The sequence below is a fragment of the Rattus rattus genome, chromosome 5 (genome assembly GCF_011064425.1).
Source record: "Rattus rattus isolate New Zealand chromosome 5, Rrattus_CSIRO_v1, whole genome shotgun sequence".
In the NCBI taxonomy this organism is placed as follows: domain Eukaryota; kingdom Metazoa; phylum Chordata; class Mammalia; order Rodentia; family Muridae; genus Rattus; species Rattus rattus.
The window spans coordinates 15192369-15212030 of NC_046158.1; the positions used below are offsets into that span (position 1 = coordinate 15192369).

General features: G+C 39.0%; 3 protein-coding genes and 1 long non-coding RNA gene across 7 annotated transcripts; 1 reads left to right on the forward strand and 3 right to left on the reverse strand.

The window, feature by feature from the left end:
- Nucleotides 1-632: 632 nt before the first annotated feature.
- On the reverse strand, nt 633-19155 carry Zbtb6 (zinc finger and BTB domain containing 6). 2 transcript variants are annotated; one of them, XM_032903205.1, is made up of 3 exons: nt 19080-19155; nt 5505-5675; nt 633-4515 (listed from the first exon to the last, which is right to left on the reverse strand). In XM_032903205.1, exon 3 carries the CDS (start codon nt 4504-4506, stop codon nt 3235-3237), a length of 1272 nt encoding a protein of 423 aa, XP_032759096.1. In that variant the 5' UTR covers nt 4507-4515; nt 5505-5675; nt 19080-19155; the 3' UTR covers nt 633-3234. The 2 variants fall into 2 exon arrangements, with proteins under 2 accessions (XP_032759096.1, XP_032759095.1); XM_032903204.1 differs by having other exon boundaries at nt 5054-5675.
- LOC116901356 lies at nt 5673-16499 on the forward strand. The gene is made up of 3 exons (XR_004387979.1): nt 5673-5764; nt 10962-11030; nt 16260-16499. It is a non-coding gene; the product is annotated as an uncharacterized LOC116901356 (long non-coding RNA).
- On the reverse strand, nt 9184-19184 carry Zbtb26 (zinc finger and BTB domain containing 26). 3 transcript variants are annotated; one of them, XM_032903201.1, is made up of 2 exons: nt 19080-19184; nt 9184-11530 (listed from the first exon to the last, which is right to left on the reverse strand). In XM_032903201.1, the coding sequence occupies exon 2, from the start codon at nt 11518-11520 to the stop codon at nt 10198-10200; it is 1323 nt and encodes a 440-aa protein (XP_032759092.1). In that variant the 5' UTR covers nt 11521-11530; nt 19080-19184; the 3' UTR covers nt 9184-10197. The 3 variants fall into 3 exon arrangements, with proteins under 3 accessions (XP_032759092.1, XP_032759093.1, XP_032759094.1); XM_032903202.1 differs by lacking the exon at nt 19080-19184 and adding an exon at nt 18134-18901; XM_032903203.1 differs by lacking the exon at nt 19080-19184 and adding an exon at nt 12888-13073.
- Nucleotides 19088-19608, reverse strand: LOC116900056. Its single transcript, XM_032901849.1, has one exon. The coding sequence runs from the start codon at nt 19606-19608 to the stop codon at nt 19117-19119; it is 492 nt and encodes a 163-aa protein (XP_032757740.1). The 3' UTR covers nt 19088-19116.
- Nucleotides 19609-19662: the final 54 nt, after the last annotated feature.

Genomic DNA, 19662 nt, shown 5'->3' on the forward strand with positions numbered 1-19662 from the left:
ATACTTTTCCATTTCACATAGGAAACACTCCCCAAACATGGAAAACCACATTAAAATGGCATCTTCGTTTCCCTACTTTGTTTTTTTAGACAGGGCTCAAAAAACCCTGTATAGTCTTGGCCGTCCTGGAATCACTCTGTAGACCAGGCTGGCCTTGATCTCAGATATCTGAACACCCCTATCATTTTTATCCACGGAATTATTTTTCCAAATTGATTTCAAATTCTTACCAATTGTTTGTTTACCTCCACTAAAACACAAGTCCTAAGATAGTTGGTATTCTTTGTTTACCTAACTTTTAGTACAGACATAAACCCAGTAGGTAGTTCTACAATGATTAAATAGTCAGGAGAGACTGAGTCTTTGGGCTTCACAGATGGCCAGGTGGTTAATGTAGCTGACTACTCTTGCACAGGAACTGTGTGCAGTTCCCAGCTCACAGCTGCCTGTAACTGCAGCTCCAGAAGAGCCAAAGCTGCTAGCAAGCACATGGCCACACACATACACATAACTAAAAGTATAATAATAAATCATATGTACACATACCCCCCATACACATAATTTAAAATAAATTATTACTAAAGAGAAAATGGTTCCTTTAAAATTCATGGAAATACACAAGCCCAGAGTTCTCCATTCTCACCTCCAGTTTACTGTTTCATCATTAATTCATACTTACATCCAATGAAAAGAGCAAAGGATTCTCTCTGCAACAAAGTAACAATACCTTCTCAAGATCTTTTACACATATCAATGCAGTACGTACAAGGTTCAACCCAAACATACTGCTTTTTCTGTCATATTATAAACAAACAGCTAAAAGTATCTAAAATGAATAAATGCTACCCTTTACTTTGTCATACCTGCTTATCTTTACAGATTCTACTTCGCTGAATTTTTCAGAAATGTCATGCAAACTAATACTCTCCCAGGAATTTTTTTTTGTTTTACTTTTTTGTTGTTTTTTTCCTAAAACAATGTATATGAGGCTGGCCTCAAACTTAACTATACATAAGGAAGGCTGGCCCTGAACTGAATCTCCTGCCTCTATCTCCCAAGTGCTGGAATTACAGGCATGTGCACTTTGCCCAGCTCCTAGGAATGTTTTGAAACCAATCTGTCCATGAAATGGAAATAAATAATATAAATAACAACCACTTTATAAAATACCTTCCCCACAAGCAAAACTTTCAAAGTGCTCACAAACTGATTTTACAACACTCTTACAAGGCACGAGTAAAATTTAAAACACCTTCAATCAAAATGTTCCAAACACTAATATAGTAGACACCACTTTCTAAAAAAAAAAAAAAAATCCATTGTTTACTATATAGTTTACCCTCTCCACCCAATCCTAGCCCTCCCTTCCAAAATTCAATTCAGGAAGCAAAAATAAGAGAAGTACTTCAGTCACAAATTGTTTCTCTGAGGGAAATATGTTCACAACTATAACTGACCATTCTTAAGTCATGTGGGAAAGGAAATTAGCCACTGAATCAGTCCATTATCCGGTGGAACAAAATGTTTACCTTAAAAAAGTTCTGTTTCCAAGAGAGTATTCAAATAGCAATGTTTGTAAAGACATAAATGTCTACTCTGTTCACATGAAGAATATAAATTTGTAGAAATTTAGACTTAGAAATAATTCTACAAATTATGAAAATCAAAGTTATTTTATATAAAATTAAGAAAAGTTGAAGGACAGGTGACCTGCTCAATGTCATTAATTAGTGACTTGGGTTATGAAGTAACTGTGAGACTTAAATTTTTTAAAGTCTCTCCCAGAGTTAAAAATTCTATGTAGAGCATTATTCCCACAAAAGTATCACAAAAATTATATATAACACCTACATGATTTTCACAAAACTCTTATATAGTACAAAGTATCGTACATGTTAAAATACAGAAAAGAGTCAATGAAACTTAAATATAGTAGAAACTCTACAAAGAGCTGAGTTATGTATAGAAATAGGACAGCTCAAAAGTGAGTTAGTTCTTCCTATGGTCAGGGAAGGTGATTTGCCCTGCAGTAAATTTTGCTCTTCATCGTTAAGGACAAAAGTTTTGAATGTACAGGCATTCATACAAATGAGACATTATAACTAATTCTAATAACTTTTGAAAATTAAACTATTCACCTGGTGACTGCTGGAAAAGAAAATGCATACATAAACAATTCAAAACAAAAAAATGGCCCAGACATAATCTCAGTGCTCAAGAATCAAGGCAAATTTGAGGCCAGCTTTGGGCTACACAAATCATGCCAAAAGTAAAATAAGAGATACAAAAAAGTAATGACATAAATCAAGCTCAACGGCATTATGTTTAGTTAAAAAATCAAAGGGAATATAAGATTCCAGTTTTATATCACCACAGATTAGAACAAATTATACTGATGAAGAAGTCTTAGTAGAAATTAGAGTTAGAAGGGTTGAACTACAAAAAAAGCAGCAAAGGGAATTTTGAAAGGTGATGGAACTATTCTGTGTCCCAATTGCAGACAGTAAGATACGTATTAAATTCATAGAAATGTAATTCTACATAGGAGGTCAATTTTAGTGCATTTTATCCAAAACAAATGAAAGAAAAAACCCTAACAGTACAATAATGTCTTCGATGAAAGAGGGAAATTTAAGAAAAGTAACTTGCCAATCTTTGCCAAGAAAATACTTGCATTGACAAGAGTTCTTAATCTAATTATATTATACATAATCAGGAAAAGGGTCTGATTACATATTCTTTTGGACATTTAAGTAATGCAATTCTATGAACATTCTGCTGGTCCCATGTGAATCTGAATTGTGTTTCTTTAGTTTAGGACAGTATTTTGGTGTTCTGGTTATAATTCAAGAACACTGGTTAAATTTTAAAAAGAAAATTGCTAGTCCTATAATAGCAATGTGCAACACTATGCTTCCAAATCTATTTGCCATTTTACCTCATTAAAGTTCTATACAGTTCAACATTAAATCACTTATCTAAAAACTACAAATCAGAATCTGCAATTACTGCTGAACAGAACACAATGTTTTTAAGACAACGTAGAATCTCATAAACTTAATCATACCATTCACAACTTTGGAATTTTTAGAAGTTCAGAATGAATAACACGAAAGAACAAAAATCAATGATTCAGATTGGGGGGGAGGGGGTGATACACTACAAATGCTGCATTTTTATAAACAGATGTATCTAACAAAGTGATTCCATTCACTTCAAAAGTCACTGATTTGATTACAGTAGATTCTGGCATTTGAGATCAGGCCTAGACAGTTTTTCACCACTGCTCCTGCCATGAACAGAGGTTAAGTGCTTTTTGAGAGCAGATTTGTGTTTGAAATCCATATCACAACAATGACATTTATATGGCCGGTCACCACTGTGTATGTTCAAGTGGTCCTGAAGTGTGCTTTTGGCAGTAAAGGTTTTCAGACACACAGTACACTGAAAGGGCCGTATACCCATGTGTCCTCGAATGTGCCGGTTAAGATTTTTCTTCTGTGTAAATGTTTTCCCACACTGCAAACACAAAAACAGTTTATGCATCTTAAGGTGGCGCAGATAGTTTTCTACATGAAGAAAGCCCCGGGGACACCGGGGGCACTGGTGCCTCAAGGAAAAATTCTCATCCAGATTCTGAATCTCATTTATTGTACCATGACTTCCGTCAGAATTCTCAGAAAATAACCCTTGATTTGTATTTCCAGGAACTTCTGTCACTCTGTTCTCAACTGTAGAATTGATCACTGAATGTTGTGTTTCAGGGAAATACATGCCTGCGTTGGATGAGGTACAGGGCTGTGGAAACTGCCCGTTTTCTATATCATCTGTATGGATGGATTCCACATGAAGGATACAAATTTCATTCTCTTTAAAGCCACCATCTACTGTTGAGAGCTCTGGTGACTTCACTCCCCGTCGCTCTGATGTCAGTGTCTCTGCAGCAGATTGTAATGCATCGCCTTCCTCCTCTTTGACAGGAGGATCTAGGTTTACAGGACTATCTTCTGAAATTTCAATGATCTCACAGTCTTTATCAGAATTTTCTTCTTCATTCTTAACATCTGTATCTGAAGATTGACACAAGTCAGTGTGTTGGTTATTTTTCATAGAAAGATCAATTTCCAAATACTTTGACAAAGCTTCTGTGCATTTTTCCACAATGTGAACCATCTGAAGGTAACTGGCAGCAGTCAAGTATTTCAAAAGCTCTTTTCTTTTTACTTCAAGTGCTCCAGTATAGCAGGACAACAGCAACTTCCTGCCAACTTCTGCACTCTGCAGAATGGTAATTCTGATGTGTTTTGACTGTGTGAGTAAAAACTGATCTCTCATAAAAGTGGAGCAAGCAGCCAAAATCACCTTGTGCCCCTGGAATTCAGTATCGTTAATATAAATCGATACATCACAAAATAAATTCTGCTGTCTCAAGAGATTCATTTTCTGTAGGACCACATCTCCTTGCTGTTCAAACTGGAAGTGTAGAACCTCAGACTCAGCAGCCATGGTGACAATCTATGTAAAACAGAGCACAAGCATTAAGAAAGGATAGGCAATGTTTTTCCATGTTATTATGGTACAGAGTCCCCCACTTCCCAGCATGTATTGGAAAAATGAAGACCCAAACTCTATTTTGAGTGCCAGGAGTGAAACTGTTCCCAAATCACTATCTATAAATCCATAAACTCATATTGCATTTCTGTATCATGGCACGTAAGTTATTAAATACCAGTAAACAGCAGTGACACCAAAAAGTACACTTAACCCCTTAAATTAGAAAATGCAATCTTCAAATTGTCCCACTGCTATTACTAATCCCCAGTCTCGGCCATTGTAATGACTTCCAACAGGTCTCCTAGCAAAGCACTCTTTAAGTATTCTGAATTATCTTTTTAAATTCCCATCAGAATTAACATTGATTAAAAATGAGGAGGAAGAAAGAAAAAAAACACTCTTATGCTTATATCGTCCATCTCCCCCCCCACCCCTTTCCTAGACCGCCTTTCGTTCTTAAAAAGAATGCAAATTCTTTTAGGATTTCACCCTAACCCACCTTTTATAGATTGATCTTGGTCCGTTTTTCATACACCCAGCTCCTTAATTGTTAAATTGTACAGATAATACACGGGAACACCCCTTTGCCTATCTATTACATTCACGCTTCCAGCTCCATTTCCCTACTCGTGCTTTAGCTCCGTTGAGCCCAAAACAGAGACTAACGTGACTCCTTCTCTCCCAGGGAATTATTTTCCTCCTGATTCTGTGTTCACCCAGTGGGCAAAGCGGCCCACACAGCAGGAGGAGCTGACGGGAATCTAGACCGCCTGCCTGCCAACTCCCTCCAATGAGGACCATGGTTCCCACGCCGAGCCTTCGGAAGTCCCGGCCGGACCGGCCAGGCGGGTGCGGCGCCAGGCTAGAGCTGAGGCCACAGCGGGGTGTACTCCCACGCAGCGTCGTCCTTCAGCCTCAACCCCCGGCATGTCTCCGTCACTTTCACTTACCGACTAGCAAAAATGGCTTTGAGGCTTCCGCAGCAACGGCAGCCCAGGCCGGAAGAAGGACTTAGCCTGGGAAAAAACGCTTCCGGAGTCAACCAGCTTTATTCTTTACGGAGATTGTCTGGACGCCCCGGAAGAACATCCTGAGATGCTCTTTCTTCCTCACTTTTTGCGCTGCAGGAAAGACAGAAAAACGGCTGAATACCAGCGAGCCAGGTCTTTTTCTGGCCATTCCCTCTCGCTCCGGTATGAAGCTGGTTACGGTGAGTGAAGAAAGCTCAAGGCCGGAACCGCCCAGGAGTTGAGGGGCGGAGCCGAAGGAAAAGACCTCGCTGCTCTGTATTGCAGCTGGGCTACTCAGCATCAAGACTTGGCCCTAACCTCTGGGTACAGCTCCACCACTCTATTTGCCCTCCTCTCCTCTCCATGTCGCTTCCAATGGCATCCTCTTCACCCTGCTATTTTAGACAGCCTGTCGCTATAATAATGCCATTATGTGCCCTGCTCCTAAAGGATTCTTTGGGTGATGGAAATTAAACACAAGGCTTTGTGAAACCTTCCCAATTACCCTGTTGGCCATTCCACTAAGGCTCCGCCCAACAGCTGCCTAGCAACAGCTTGCATAGCCATCAGCCAGGTACCAACCAACCTGACCTATAAGGGCTGCTTTCCCTCTTTCTCCAATCTCCATTCTCCGACCCTCCCAGCCCCCCCCCATCACCAGGTCTTCCCGCAAGCCCCCTCTTCTCTCCTTCTCGGACCCCCTTCTTTCTCTGCATCTCCCTTTTCCAGGTCCCCCTCCCTTCCCCGAGTAAACTTCCTTTTGTACTAGGCCTGTATCATGGTAGTGATTTCTCAAGGGGGCACCTTGGCCGGTCGTTTCAAAACACACTTCCATACTAGTTTATACTGATTACACACTATTTCCGAGTTGCACCTCAATTCGTTGGGATCCAGTTGGAAATGATTTCTTCAAAACTGCACTTCCATACTCACATCGAAATATATGCCACACAAAGGGAGAGGGGATTATTTAGGACAATAATTACCTTTCTTTGCATTCTCAGAGTTTATCATTCAGTAAGTTCCTATTTGCAAAGTGAAGGGATGGCTGACCATAATTTTGTACCTGTTGCCTAGAACAAAGCCAGGGCCTCCAGAATGCTAGGCCAGGGAAACGCTACTACTGCATTTTCAGCCCCCTGCCATCCTTAAGATGTATTTTAAAGAATTTAAATTCAAACAACTGAGAAACAAGGAGGGAAGGGAGTATGAAAATAAGTCAATGACACCACAAGTTAATTGTCAAACTTTTATTAAGGAAACTTCCCCATTAAGTAAAGAGGTAGTTCAGAGTATGTCTAACATACAACAGATTTAGAACAGCCATTCATGAGCTGAAATAAAATGTTCTAAGTTGTTTGTTTAGGACAATATTTTAGAAATGGTAACATTAGTCACCTTTCACTTACATATTTTCTAAACTAATGCAAAATCACACCTGATTTACCTCAGAGCCACTTCAGTTTGGAGCTTGTTTTCATAATTAAATAACATAATAAATAAATAACAGTAATTAAAAAAAAAAACAAGCTACAATAGCTTCTTTTTGAAGTTTTCCTAGGAATCCTTATAACACACTGGTATGGTGGCACATACCTTTGATCCCAGGCCCGGGGAGCAGAGGCAGCAAAGGCTACATAGTAAGATCCTGCCTCAAAAAAAAAAAAAAAAAAAAAAAAAGGGAAAAGGAAAAGGAAAAGAACCAAACTAAACCAAATGCCGAGTAGCTAAGTTTCACCCCTGCTCCATATAATCACTAGTGTTAGAAAGCCTTCTTCTTCCACAATAAAACATATGTGCTTTCTCTTTGCTTTAAAATCTGGGAAACATGTAAGCAAAGAACCCAAGTCCACCAAAATTAAATATATCACCAAAAATAAGGCCTCTCCAGCCAAGAACTGGAGGAGATCACAAATTAGTTAAGTGGTTTGCACTTGCAAATAGAACCAAAAATTTTACTAACAGAAAACCCTAAGAAAGCCGACTTTAAGTCAGTGGTTCTCAACCTTCCTAATACTGTGATCATTTAATACAGTTCCTTATGCTGTACTGACCCCAACAACAAAATTATTTTCATCATTTCATGACTGCATTTTTGCTACTACTATGAATTATAATGTAAATAAATCATAATGTAAACAAAAAATTCCTATGGTCTTAGTTTAGGCAACCCCTCCCCAAAGGGGTCACGACCTACAGGTTGAGAAACACTGTTTTAAATGATGAAAAAAAAAAGGCAAATTTATTCTAGTTAGGACATAAACTCGAGACCTCATCTCACTAAAATCACTTGACACTGTGAGCCCTATAAGAACAGGGACTATAGCAATATTACCTCCCATTTTCAGAATATAACATAGTACCTGGAAATTCAAGTTGGTTACCAATATTTCTTAAGGCTGTGGGAGTAGCTTGGTACTAGAGTGCATGCTGAACATATATGAGGACTTGGTTTCAAACTCTCCAGCATTAAAAAAGGGGCAAAAAAAGCGCCTCTGAGTGACTGAAATAAGTCAAGAAATAGCCTCCAACCAAGCAGAGAGACAAGTATTATTTGAATCCACGCTGTTTTTAAGTCTTCAAACTATGAACAGTAAAGAACAAGTTATGGACAAGAAAAAGCATATGGAACCCCACCATCTTAAAATGATGTTCAGAGAAAATATTTTAACCATTGAATGAGTAGAGTCCCGTTGTTGCATAGAATTGGTTCTCTTTGGATGAATCATGAAAAAAATCAGAATGCTAGGAAGCATTATTAGGCCATTCATTGACTAATTTTGGGCATAAAGCACCCAGCAGTCATATTAGCTGACTGTACTCATATTTAACTATTTAGTGGAAATTATACCTCAAATCTGAGCCATATGTAAATATATCAATTATGTTAATTTTAATTTTTGGATTATCTGTCCATGTACTCTCATAGCTTAGAAATAAAAACAGAAGGCCAGTGGAAATAACATTTCTTAGACAAAATCAGTTTCATATTTGAACCATTTTTATATTATTCAAACTTACCCTTCCTTTAATAGCCAAACCAGTCAGTCATTTAGAAATAGTATAGTCACTGGGTTCAACTTCCAGCACCACTACCATAAAATAACTGTATTTATTTAGGTCTTTTGAAGGAGGGCCTCAGCCTCTCTCTATAGCCCAGGCAACTCTCCTCTAACTTTGTAAATTCTGAGATTACAGGTATAAGCCACCAAAATAAAATAAAGTTTAAAAAGTGATTCTCACAAGTCCTTCTTCATGTTGGTGAAGTCTTGTCTGTCTCTAAGTCAAAGGGATGAATATACAATAGTGAAACAAAACGGGAAAGTTTCTGTTAATGTGTTACTGTTCCCATCTGTTAGAGCCAAGGTATAGTGGAAGAGATGTACTGGGGATAATGATTCCTATTTAGTCAGGTATATTTGGGTCAGTGGTGGCCAGCCTACCTGTTTGACTCTAAATGCCCCTATTTTAAAAAATAGAGATAGTATAAGCCATCTTCTGAGTTTCTAAGTTCTCCAGCAATCATATCACCTCACTGTAACCCTTGGGTAAGAAGCAGGCTCAAACTAATGTCTAAAATTTACTTCAAGATAAAGAATTGTTCTTTTCCATCCTTCAAGATAAACTATCACAGGTAGCAAAAGTGGACAGTGTACTGTGTACCTCTAAATGCAAACTTTCTGGTAGTTCCTCTGTATCACATTTAATTTTTTTTCATCAATTCCAAGATGAAGGTACACGTGAAAAGACCAGAGACATTAACTCTATACTGGACAAGTAATGGCCGAACGTACCTTTCTTATGTATAGTCATAGTTTAGATTCCAACATAGTCCATTATTCTTTAGCTCACATAAGTATGCCTAAAGCACTTCCAATTACAAAAGCATCAACAGGACACATATGCAAGCAGCTGGCCTCTTGTTAGGTCCTAATACTTAGCAAGCCTTCCATTTACCCACTGTGTTTTATTATATTTCTCTCATTTACTGATTATCCTCCCCATGGCAGTTCCTACCTATTTGCAGAAGTTGCTGAAAATATTGTATTCTGGGTTATAAGGAAATTTCAGTGGGCTGTTAGTGTTTAAAGTACAAACCTACACACTTTTCCACAGCAGCTCCAAAAAAGTACAAATGCCAGGGAGAAGATTCACTCGTCAGCCTTGGCTGAATCACAGCAGACAAACAGAAACTCCATCACATATTTAGGTCAACAGCAGTTATCACCTCCTATCCCAGCCTCATTCCCCCCACCCCCAAGGAAAAATATTAACTTTCCTAAACACAGCATTTATTAGTAGGAAGTAGATAATGTTATTTGTTGGTACCCTCAGAATGTGCTTGGTAAAAAATGTAAAATAGTGTCAGTCTAAGACATATATCAACACTAGGTAGACAAATGGAATTATTCCTTCGAAAAGGAAAACAAACATCACAGGTTAAATAACTCAAAAGAGAACCAGGAGAGGGCCAAGGGAAAGCAAAGCCACAGCACCTGGTCTGCTAGTGCTTCAACTCACTCACTACCACCTGCTTGGAGGCTTTGTAGAAGAAACTACCAAGTGACTTCTAAAAAGGCTCAGAGACTACTGCCATACTCTGTCAGCTCTGGCTGTCAGCTCTGAGCCCTGTTCAATTTACACATGTACTGTCACTCCTTAAGCTGAGGACAGCTTGGGTCAGTTTACCTGCATCCAGGACCTGTGTTGCATCAGGTTGTGGCTGACAATTAGAGTCTGTGACTGTTGTACATGCAAAAGAGTCAAAATCCACTGTGAGGTCTTGCACACTCCTCTCATTGGCATTATCAAAGCTGTTTTTGCCATGCAACTGTTTAAGGTGTTTCCTCAACACTGGCTTATGTGCAAAAACCATGTCACAATAGTTACATTTATGGGGCTTATCTCCACTGTGAAGGTTAAGATGGTCCTGTAAGGAACACTTCTGAGAAAAGGTTTTCCCACAGATTTTACACTGGAAAGGTTTAATTCCGGCATGTACACGCATGTGTCGATGAAGATTGCCTTTCTGAGTGAAAGTCTTGCCGCAGAGTAGACACATAAAGAGTTTGTGCATTTTTAAATGGTTGGCGTAGTTCTCCAGGTGACGGAATACCCTGGTACACTTTGGGCATTGGTGATGCCACTGTAAGCCTTTGTCTACACCTCGAATATTAGGCCCAAAGACATCTTTTGAGGTCATGATGATGTCATCATTGCCTGTGTAAGAGAGGGCGTAATTGTGGAGATGGCTCTGGTCTAGTTCATTAACTCTGTTTTCCACAGTTGAGTTTATCAGGGAGTGCTGGGGCTCTGATGAATGTAAAGCAGTGGGTTCAGAAGAAATGTACTGGTTCTGATCTTTTTTACTTCTATCCTCTGATACATCCCCAATAGATTCTACCTTAACAATCTGAATATCACTGTCCTCCATATCCATACTGTCTTCAGATGGATGAATACAAGGTAAGTCCTGTTTGGGAGAGCCTCTGGCATCTCCCTGCTGTTCTTTCGACTGGGGAGAAGCACTCTGTGGTTCAGATCCCTCTTTACTATCCATTGGTTGTTTTGGCTTTATAAACTTCCACAGCGCCTGTGTGCACCGTTCTACAATGTGGCTCATCTGAAGAAAACTTGCAGCAGTCAAGTAATTTACCAGTTCCATCTCAGGGAATTCCAGCACACCACTATAACAGGATAAGAGTAATTGTCTCCCCACTTCAGAACTCTGTAATATGGAGATTTTCACCTCTCGGGAATCATTCAGTAAAAATTGGTCTCTTAAGAAGGGGGAACCTGCAGCAAAAACAATTTTATGCCCCTGCACCTCAACATCATCTATGAGAACTGTAACATCACAAAATTTATTCTCTTCTCTTAATTTGTTCATTTTTTGTAACATTGAATCTCCATAATTTTCAAACTTGAAGTGAAGGAGATCTGATCTTTCAGACATTTTGGCAGACCTAAAGGACAGAAATGTAAAAAAGGTGGAATGTTTAAAAATTTAAACAATTTAGAAACCTGGATTTACCTTTCAAAACCAAATGTGTTGTCATCCCTGTTTTGTATGTCTCCAAAAAGCTATGATAACAGCCTTCAATGGCTGTTAAATTTATTGCTTACCATTACCAGGTGTCAACTGTACCCAAGGAGTAGACATATAAAGTGTAACTACCTGGGCATTCACTCAACCTTTTAAGACACTTAACACAAGAACAATGCTTGAGTTAATCCAAAAACTTTATTTTCCACTTATCAAATGAGAATTCTATTCAAATGAAAACTCCAGAACCCAAGTAACAAGAAGACATTTCTTTTGCATAAAACATGTTTCACCTGCTTTTTCCTAAAACAAAATGTTCTTTTTCTCTGTTTCCTATTATTATTATAGTACTATGATTGTTGTTGTTTGTTTGTTTTGCTGTATGTATATATGTGTATGGCTACTTTGCCTGTACGCATATCTGTGTGCCATATATGTATCCCCCAGAGGCCAGAAGAGGGTGTCAGATAAACTGGAATTGGAGTTAGAGATGGTTGTAGCCTGCCATGTAGATGCTGGGATTCGAACTGGTGTCCTCTGGAAAAACAGCAAGTGTTCTTAAACACTAAGCTCTTTCTCTCCAGTCCCTTGCTTTCTATTTTAAAGAGTCTACAAAGATTCTGCTTACTGAGAACCACCATATTTGGTATGCATTTATTCATATAACCGTTTCTGTGATAAAAGTCACAGATTTAAAGAGACAGTTTTGGTCAATGTCAAACACAATTCTTTATCCTGTGCACTATGGATAAATCTAAATGGAAAATAAAACAATGACCTAATCTGTGATGGTATGAGTGGGAATAAGGTATAAATTCAATACTTATTAGATTGTTCTTTCCTTCTTACCCCTATGTGTCTGTCATTTTTCATCATGTGTACTACTAGAACTGATTTCTAAATGTTCTCTTTGTCTTCTAGCTCCTCTTCTTTCAAACAGCACATTTCAAAAATGCTAGGCTAGCCTCTTGGTTATAAGTCATTTAACTGGGGCTGGAGAGATCGCTCAGAGGTTTAGAGCACTGTCTGCTCTTCCAGAGGTCCTGAGTTCAATTCCTAGCAACCACATGGTGGCTTACAACCACCTATAATCAGGTCTGGTGCCCTCTTCTGGCCTGTAGTTGCATACATGCAGGCAGAAAGCTGTATGATGTATACATAATAAATAAAAAAAAGTCAATTAACTAAAACTAATAATGGTAAATAAGGGTATAATACAGAGGTCCCTCTGCATAGGGTTGAGAACATATATTGCTTAGCAGTAGTAGATAATTTACCTCGCCACATGTGAAACCCTGGGTTCAATCCACAACACTGCGAAAAATGGGAAGGATGAATTAGCCACACCTACACCATAATTCTAGTCTACTATCCACTAAAAGTAACTGGTACTCTCTTTTTATAAACCCATCTTCTATCAGGTCAATAGGTATATCAACTCTGTCTTTGAGAAACAATTCTATAAAATCTTTTTTTTTTTCGGAGCTTGGGACCGAACCCAGGGCCTTGCGCTTGCTAGGCAAGTGCTCTACCACTGAGCTAAATCCCCAACCCTATAAACTCTTTATGTTAGGAAATCCAAGCTGAATTTTGTGTAGTCAACAGTTCCACATAGTCAAGTAAGACAACCAACTTTTCCTGGTCAAATCTAGATTTTCTTTTTTTGAGGCGAGGTCTCTCTATGTAGCCCAGGCTGGTCTAGAACTCACAGAAATTCACCTACCTTTGCCTCCTGAGCACTGGCATTAAAGACGTGCTTACATCATTATGCCTAGCATCACAATCTAGATTTTGAAGCACAAAATTCATCATCTTAATTTTTCACAGAGTATCAGCTCCTGATATCGAGTCCAGATGTTATTTTTATTCCTCTGTGACGGACACGCAATGCATCTACTTGCTCTAAGCTCCTCACACATTACACTATTCTAGAACACTGCATTCTAGTCAGCCTAGCTCTCTAGTTCTGAGAGGCCCTTGTCTGTCCACTTTGAGAAAAGAGTTGTCTCTAAGGCCCTCAGCACAGTACTTCTATATATAACACTCACACTGCTTCATCAAACACTTCCTTCCTGTCTGAATTCCCTGGCATTAGGCGGCCACATCCTATTTCTCTTCTATTCAAAGTGGTGCAGACTATTATCACCTAATACCACACCAACACACAGGAAGGCTCAGTGTGCAGTAGTTAAGCCTATAGTGTTAGGTTCACAATATAAATAACCTTGTTAAGTAGAGCAAATTAATATCTATGGAGGCATTACAGGTTTGGGACCACAAGGGCCTAGAAAGAAATGAAAATACTATTAAGAAACAAGCAAAAAATAGAAAAAGGTATTTCAGAGACTTCGATAACTAATAATGAGCAGAACATTAAAAACAAAAACAAAACCTCAAGCTAGGCACAAAGGCACAAACCTGTGCACACAGTACTCAGAGGCTGAGGGGGTTAGAATTCAAGTTCCAGGCCAGCCTGAGGTACATAGTGAGATCCTACCTCAAAACAACAAATTCCTAAATCTCACAGTTTAGCTGAATGTTGCAGAAAGAAATAAACTTTAGGAGGGTGGGGCATGTTCATGTTAATAATCACAAGGTATAACTTTTTCTCCTGTGTGGCAGAGAAATCAATGAGTCTCAAACATCAGGAATATTACCTGTATTTTTGAAGCATCCAAACTATATTACCATTGGTCAGTTTTAGTGGCAGCAGCTTTAAAATATTCATTCTGTAGCTGGACCAGTGAAGGTTAGAGGTTCCAGTTCAGAAAGAAAGAATAAAAATGGGGGTTGGAGATTTAGTTCAGTGGTAGAGCGCTTGCCTAGAAAGCGCAAGGCCCTGGGTTCAGTCCTCAGCTCCGGAAAAAAAAAAAAAAAAAAAAGAATAAAAATGGCCGTTATGTCAAGTGCCCAAACAAAAGTACCATTCTTTTTTTAGAGTTGAGCTGATCTTGAATTCATTAAGCTGACCAGTATTTCCCTAGTCATAATCAAAAGTGAACATTGTTTCCAGCTAGAGTGAGGTAGAACTCAGAATGTATTACGACAAATGTATTCAGTTTAGAAACTTGGCCCTTGTTCCTCTACAGATGAACTAGAGTTCAGTTTCCCTTGCATCCCACTCACAAGTTCTCCAGAAACTTATTATCAGGAGCAGCCAAAGAGGCATCTCAAGAAAAAGTCTACTTTTTAATCTTTCTGCTGCAGTTCAAAAAAGTTAGAGAAGTTTGTTTACTTTAGAAAGTTCTTCCTAATTATCTACCGGCCCAACTATCCCTTTACTAATCTAGTCCTAGGTTACACAACTTTAGTTATGACCTTTCCCAAGAGGTCATTACTTATTTGAGGACAAGGATCAACTGTTCATTACACTTTATACAACTCATTAAACAAAACACAACATTACAGTGACTCCTTGATATTCGCTATGAAATTATTAATGGCCTTTAATAGAGATGGTTTTCAATATCAAAATATCTTCTTTGAAGATCTTGAAAACTCTTTAAATCATGTAGGACCAAATTTGCAATACCTTTTTTTTTTTAAAGAAAAAAAATCTATTAATTAACTAATTGCTAAGTAATAGACTGTGTCCTAGGTCTAATTCCAGCACCATATGTATTTGCACAATATGTAATATAAAAGTAAATGCATGTGTACACACACCCAAACAATATAAAAGGATAATAATCATTTAATAGGATTAATTCCTTTTACAGAATGATACTTAATTTCTGCTGAATTTGTGTCATATTCCAAATATACTGCTAGGTACTTTATCTAAATTAATTCACATAGTCCTAAAAATTTCTATTGGTAGGTTAGTATAACCCGTATAGGAAAATGAAGCTGAGAGAATATAAATAATATGATTAAATTAAAAGAGATAGGAAATGCTGCTAGTCAGGTAGTGGTGGTGTTCACCTTCTATCTAAAACTTGGGAGGCAAAGGCAGTGGATCTCTGTGAGTTCAAGGCCACCTGGTGTACAGAGTGAGTTCCAGGACAGCAAGAGCTACAGAGAAAAACACTGACTTAAAAAACCAGAAACAGGGCTGGAGAGATGGCTCAGAGGTTAAGAGCACTGACTTCTCTTCCAGAGGTCCTGAGTTCAGTTCCCAGCAACCACATGGTGGCTCACAACCATCTGTAATGGGATCTGATGCCCTCTTCTGGTGTATCTGAAACAGTGACAGTGTACTCATATACATGAAATAAATAAATTAAAAAACAAACAAACAAACAAAAAACCCAGAAACAAAAAGGCAAAAAACAAAAATAAGAAAAAATAAAGAAAATGCTAACTGTTAGAGCTGAAATGTGCTCAAGTTATGAATCAATATATGAAATAATGGAGCATTACATTATGATCTGAAGACTTTAGACTTTTGGGTCTTTTAGTTATATTTCAGCAAAATCTTTATGTCTAAACACAGTAAGTACACATTAAAACCAAATGTCTGTTAAGTGCAGAGGGCTATAATGACAAGCCACTTATATACTGACTCATACCACTGGTATTATTACAGGAGCATTTATTCTTGACTTTATCTCATGCCTTTATCCTACTATTACTGATCTCAGGTTTTGTTTTGATTTTTTTAGGGACTTATTTTATTTTTATTAATTTGTATGTGTGTCTGTCTGCAGGTACATATATGTGCATGCAGGTGCCAATAGAGAACAAAAGGGATCCCCTGGAGCTGGAGTTGTAGGTGATTGCAAACTGCAGGGCAGGTGCTGGGAACCAAACTCCAGGACTCTCCGCAAAAGGAGCAAACACTTAACCACCGAGCCACATCCGCAGCCTTGGTCGGTTCACAGCCATTTTCTGGTTGGTTTCTGAAGCATTACTAAATTGTGCAAAGGTAAATATAGTCTTAAAAGGTCTGGTTTTGTTTGTTGCTACGCTTCTTCCAGATTTAATTCCACAGAAAAGCCTGTCTCTTTTCTCGGTTTCATTTCTTCCCTGTGGTATGAATTCCTAAGTCTCTATAATAATTACTAAATTTAACCAACTTCAACCTTGACTTAATACCCTCGGAAATATGGCTGTAGGAATTTAACATTTAAAAATGATGATAGCCAAAATGCAGCAATCTGAAGAGAAGAATATATAGGGAGCGACGGACTGAACGGCCTTTTACCGTTCTAACAAATCAAAACAGAAATGATGAGACTGTGACTGTATGGAAACATTCAAAAGAGAAGTTAAAACAAAGAACCAGCTAACCAATGTTCTTGCTCACTGAAGTGAAGAACAAGAGAGATATGATCAACTCTACGATACTTGGCTTGAGTGGCCGGATACCTTTGTGCGTCCTTCAGTTGACCTAAAGACTATGGAGGGGATGATTGGAAGGCTGCTCATTAAAATCTGTCAAAATAGCCTTCGTGGCCCCAGGGTAGCTGGTTAGAAACACATCTAAAGTTGGAGAAGGAACCTCGCTGAGATGGTAAGTAGATTGTAAATGAAAACATTAGAGTACAAGAGGTACACCTAGGTTTGCATAGAGCAGAAGGGGAGCTTAGGACAAAAGAAAGAAAAAAACATATACACAATATAACATAAACTCATCACTTACCTCTTCTCACCCTCACTATCCTTGCAGGTCTCCTTTCTAATCAAGAGGCCAATTTTTCCTTACAATGTCCCACTCCTTGACTCCCATCTAGTCACAGCACAATAGTACAGTGAGTATAGCATGGCCTCTGGAATCGTATTTCTTTTTTTTTTCGGAGCTGGGGACCGAACCTAGGGCCTTGCGCTTCCTAGGCAAGCGCTCTACCACTGAGCTAAATCCCCAACCCCTGGAATCGTATTTCTAAGGTTAAAACTCTGCTCAGCCACTTACTCAGGGTTATGGCCACAGGTCAACTGCTTATCCAGTCTGTTTCAGGATTCTTTTCAACCAATAATAAATGGTGCTGCTAAGGAAAATTAAATAAGCTCATCATTAAAGAAGACTTAATTGTTTTATGAGTGTTTGTCTGCATATATGTATGTGCACCACTTGAATACCTGGTACAGGAAGGTCAGAAAGTATGATATCTCCTGGAACTGGAATTATGATGGCTGTGAGACACCATGTGAATGCTAAGAACTGAACCCAGGTCTTCTGTAAGAGCTACAATTACTGAGTAATCTTTCCAGCCCATTAGTTCATTTTCAAAAGAGCTTAGAATGGTACCTGTTATGTTTTCTTTAAACATGTGTTCGGGAAATAACAAATCTTTCATGTTTCTTCAATTTAATATCAAACTAATTGAGGTCTCTGATATTTTATATTTCATTACCTCATCTACTAAAGTTGTTTTTTTCTAGTCCTATTAACAAAAAAGATACTTTTCTTTTTTCTTTCTCATTTCCCAGTGGCTGAGAATGATCCAATGGATTCTCTTCAAAATTCTCTCCTGATATCTGGGTCACCCTAGTTGCTTCAACCCTATGTTCTTTTCTACCTCTTACTGATGGATCCAATTTGAGTTCCATTGAGTAATGTAGGCATCGTCCTTTGAATTACCTTCTTTTTCAGTGCTCCCTCTCTGATGCCAACTCTTCTCATGGCCCACATGCCATGAAGCTTAGGCTGATCTCCACATTTGAGTTTCCAACTCTTACGCTGGACAGCTGCATGTGCTATCCCTTTAGACGTAAATTCAAACACAAAAAATGATTTTGTAATTCTTGATAGCTATTCTTCAAGTGTCAACTGCCTAAATTCTAAGACCTTTTCTTCTCTTTCAAAGTATGACACATTAGCACTTGCCTCCTTTCTTGGAACAATACCATAACTCTATTTTAGATTTTATTGCATCTCACCAGGATGTCATTACTTTTCAAAATAATCTCAAATATAACTACCTAGATTTTAGCTAGGAGAACCCAGAGTCCGCTATTTCTATTCTCTAGGCTTCCCAGAGAACTTTCTGAAGTACGAATCTGACTATATTAGTTTCCTGCTCAAAGAGCTTCAAAAAAAGATAACCCATCTCCTTTAGGATTAATTAAACCTTTCACTATCTAGATTTCACTTTACTTATCCAACTCAAATTCCATCTTATGTACACAACCTACCCGTCCCTATTCCTTCTTCTCAGACAATACATAGTCTGTTATTTCTCAATACCACTACAGCTTTTCTTTTTTCGGGAAAAGTACTTTCACATGTTCTCTTTATCAAGAAGTTAGGATTTAGAGGCCACTCTCTTTCTACAGGCTTCCCAGCAACTGTCCTTAGAGCAGTTGATGAAAGTAACCTATTGCATACCCTCCACCCTCATATGAGCATCAATTTGTTATTAATCCATATTAATAACAAATATTTATATAAGTTATAAATATATTGTTATATATTGTATATTTGTAATAACAAATATCTATATATCTATATTTGTATATGATTTAAAAGGTGCTGTATGTAACTGGCGGCTGAGCACGGGTAAAACCCATCGAAACCTGGCACTTACAGTAGTCTCGCGGTTGGCACTGAAGGCCTTGCCTTGGCTAGCTCCCGCCGTTCAGTTTTCTGCCGGCCTTAACTGCTGCACTTTTTACAAAATGCCAGAGTCTGGTTTCCTGGCCAGCTACAGGGCCGTATGTAGAGGGTCCCAGGAGGCGGTCCCTGGAGCATCCTGAGACTCCCCACTGCAGATTCGGGAAGGGGAAGAGGGTAGGATGCAGCATGGGCCAGTCCAATGGCTCAAGAGTCCGGGGGCCTAGACCTGCTCCTTGGCTCCCATCCCAGGGCAGGTTGCGGCCGATCCAGGTCCCCACGGGGGCTCCATTTCCAGAGACCCCGCACCCTAGCCCCGCTCTCGGGTCGCCTCCGAACTTACAAACCCGGGGGAAAGGCCGCCATCCGGATCTGGCAAAGCCAGGAGCTCCGGCCCCTCGGGGCTCCGCGAAGGGGGAGGGGCAGACAACCTGAGCCAAAGGGGGACCCAACGGAACCGGAAGGGCAGCCCTGGCCGGACAAAGACAACTTCCAGGTCCCATGGTCATCTCCGCCAATCGGAATGCTCGCAGGACGACGGGCCCCCGAGAGGGACT

What these genes read in the sequence shown, in the direction of transcription:
- Zbtb6 (XM_032903205.1), bottom strand. Translation starts at nt 4,506, where the DNA reads ATGGCTGCTGAGTCTGAGGTTCTACACTTCCAGTTTGAACAGCAAGGA.
- Zbtb26 (XM_032903201.1), bottom strand. Translation starts at nt 11,520, where the DNA reads ATGTCTGAAAGATCAGATCTCCTTCACTTCAAGTTTGAAAATTATGGA.
- LOC116900056 (XM_032901849.1), bottom strand. Translation starts at nt 19,608, where the DNA reads ATGGGACCTGGAAGTTGTCTTTGTCCGGCCAGGGCTGCCCTTCCGGTT.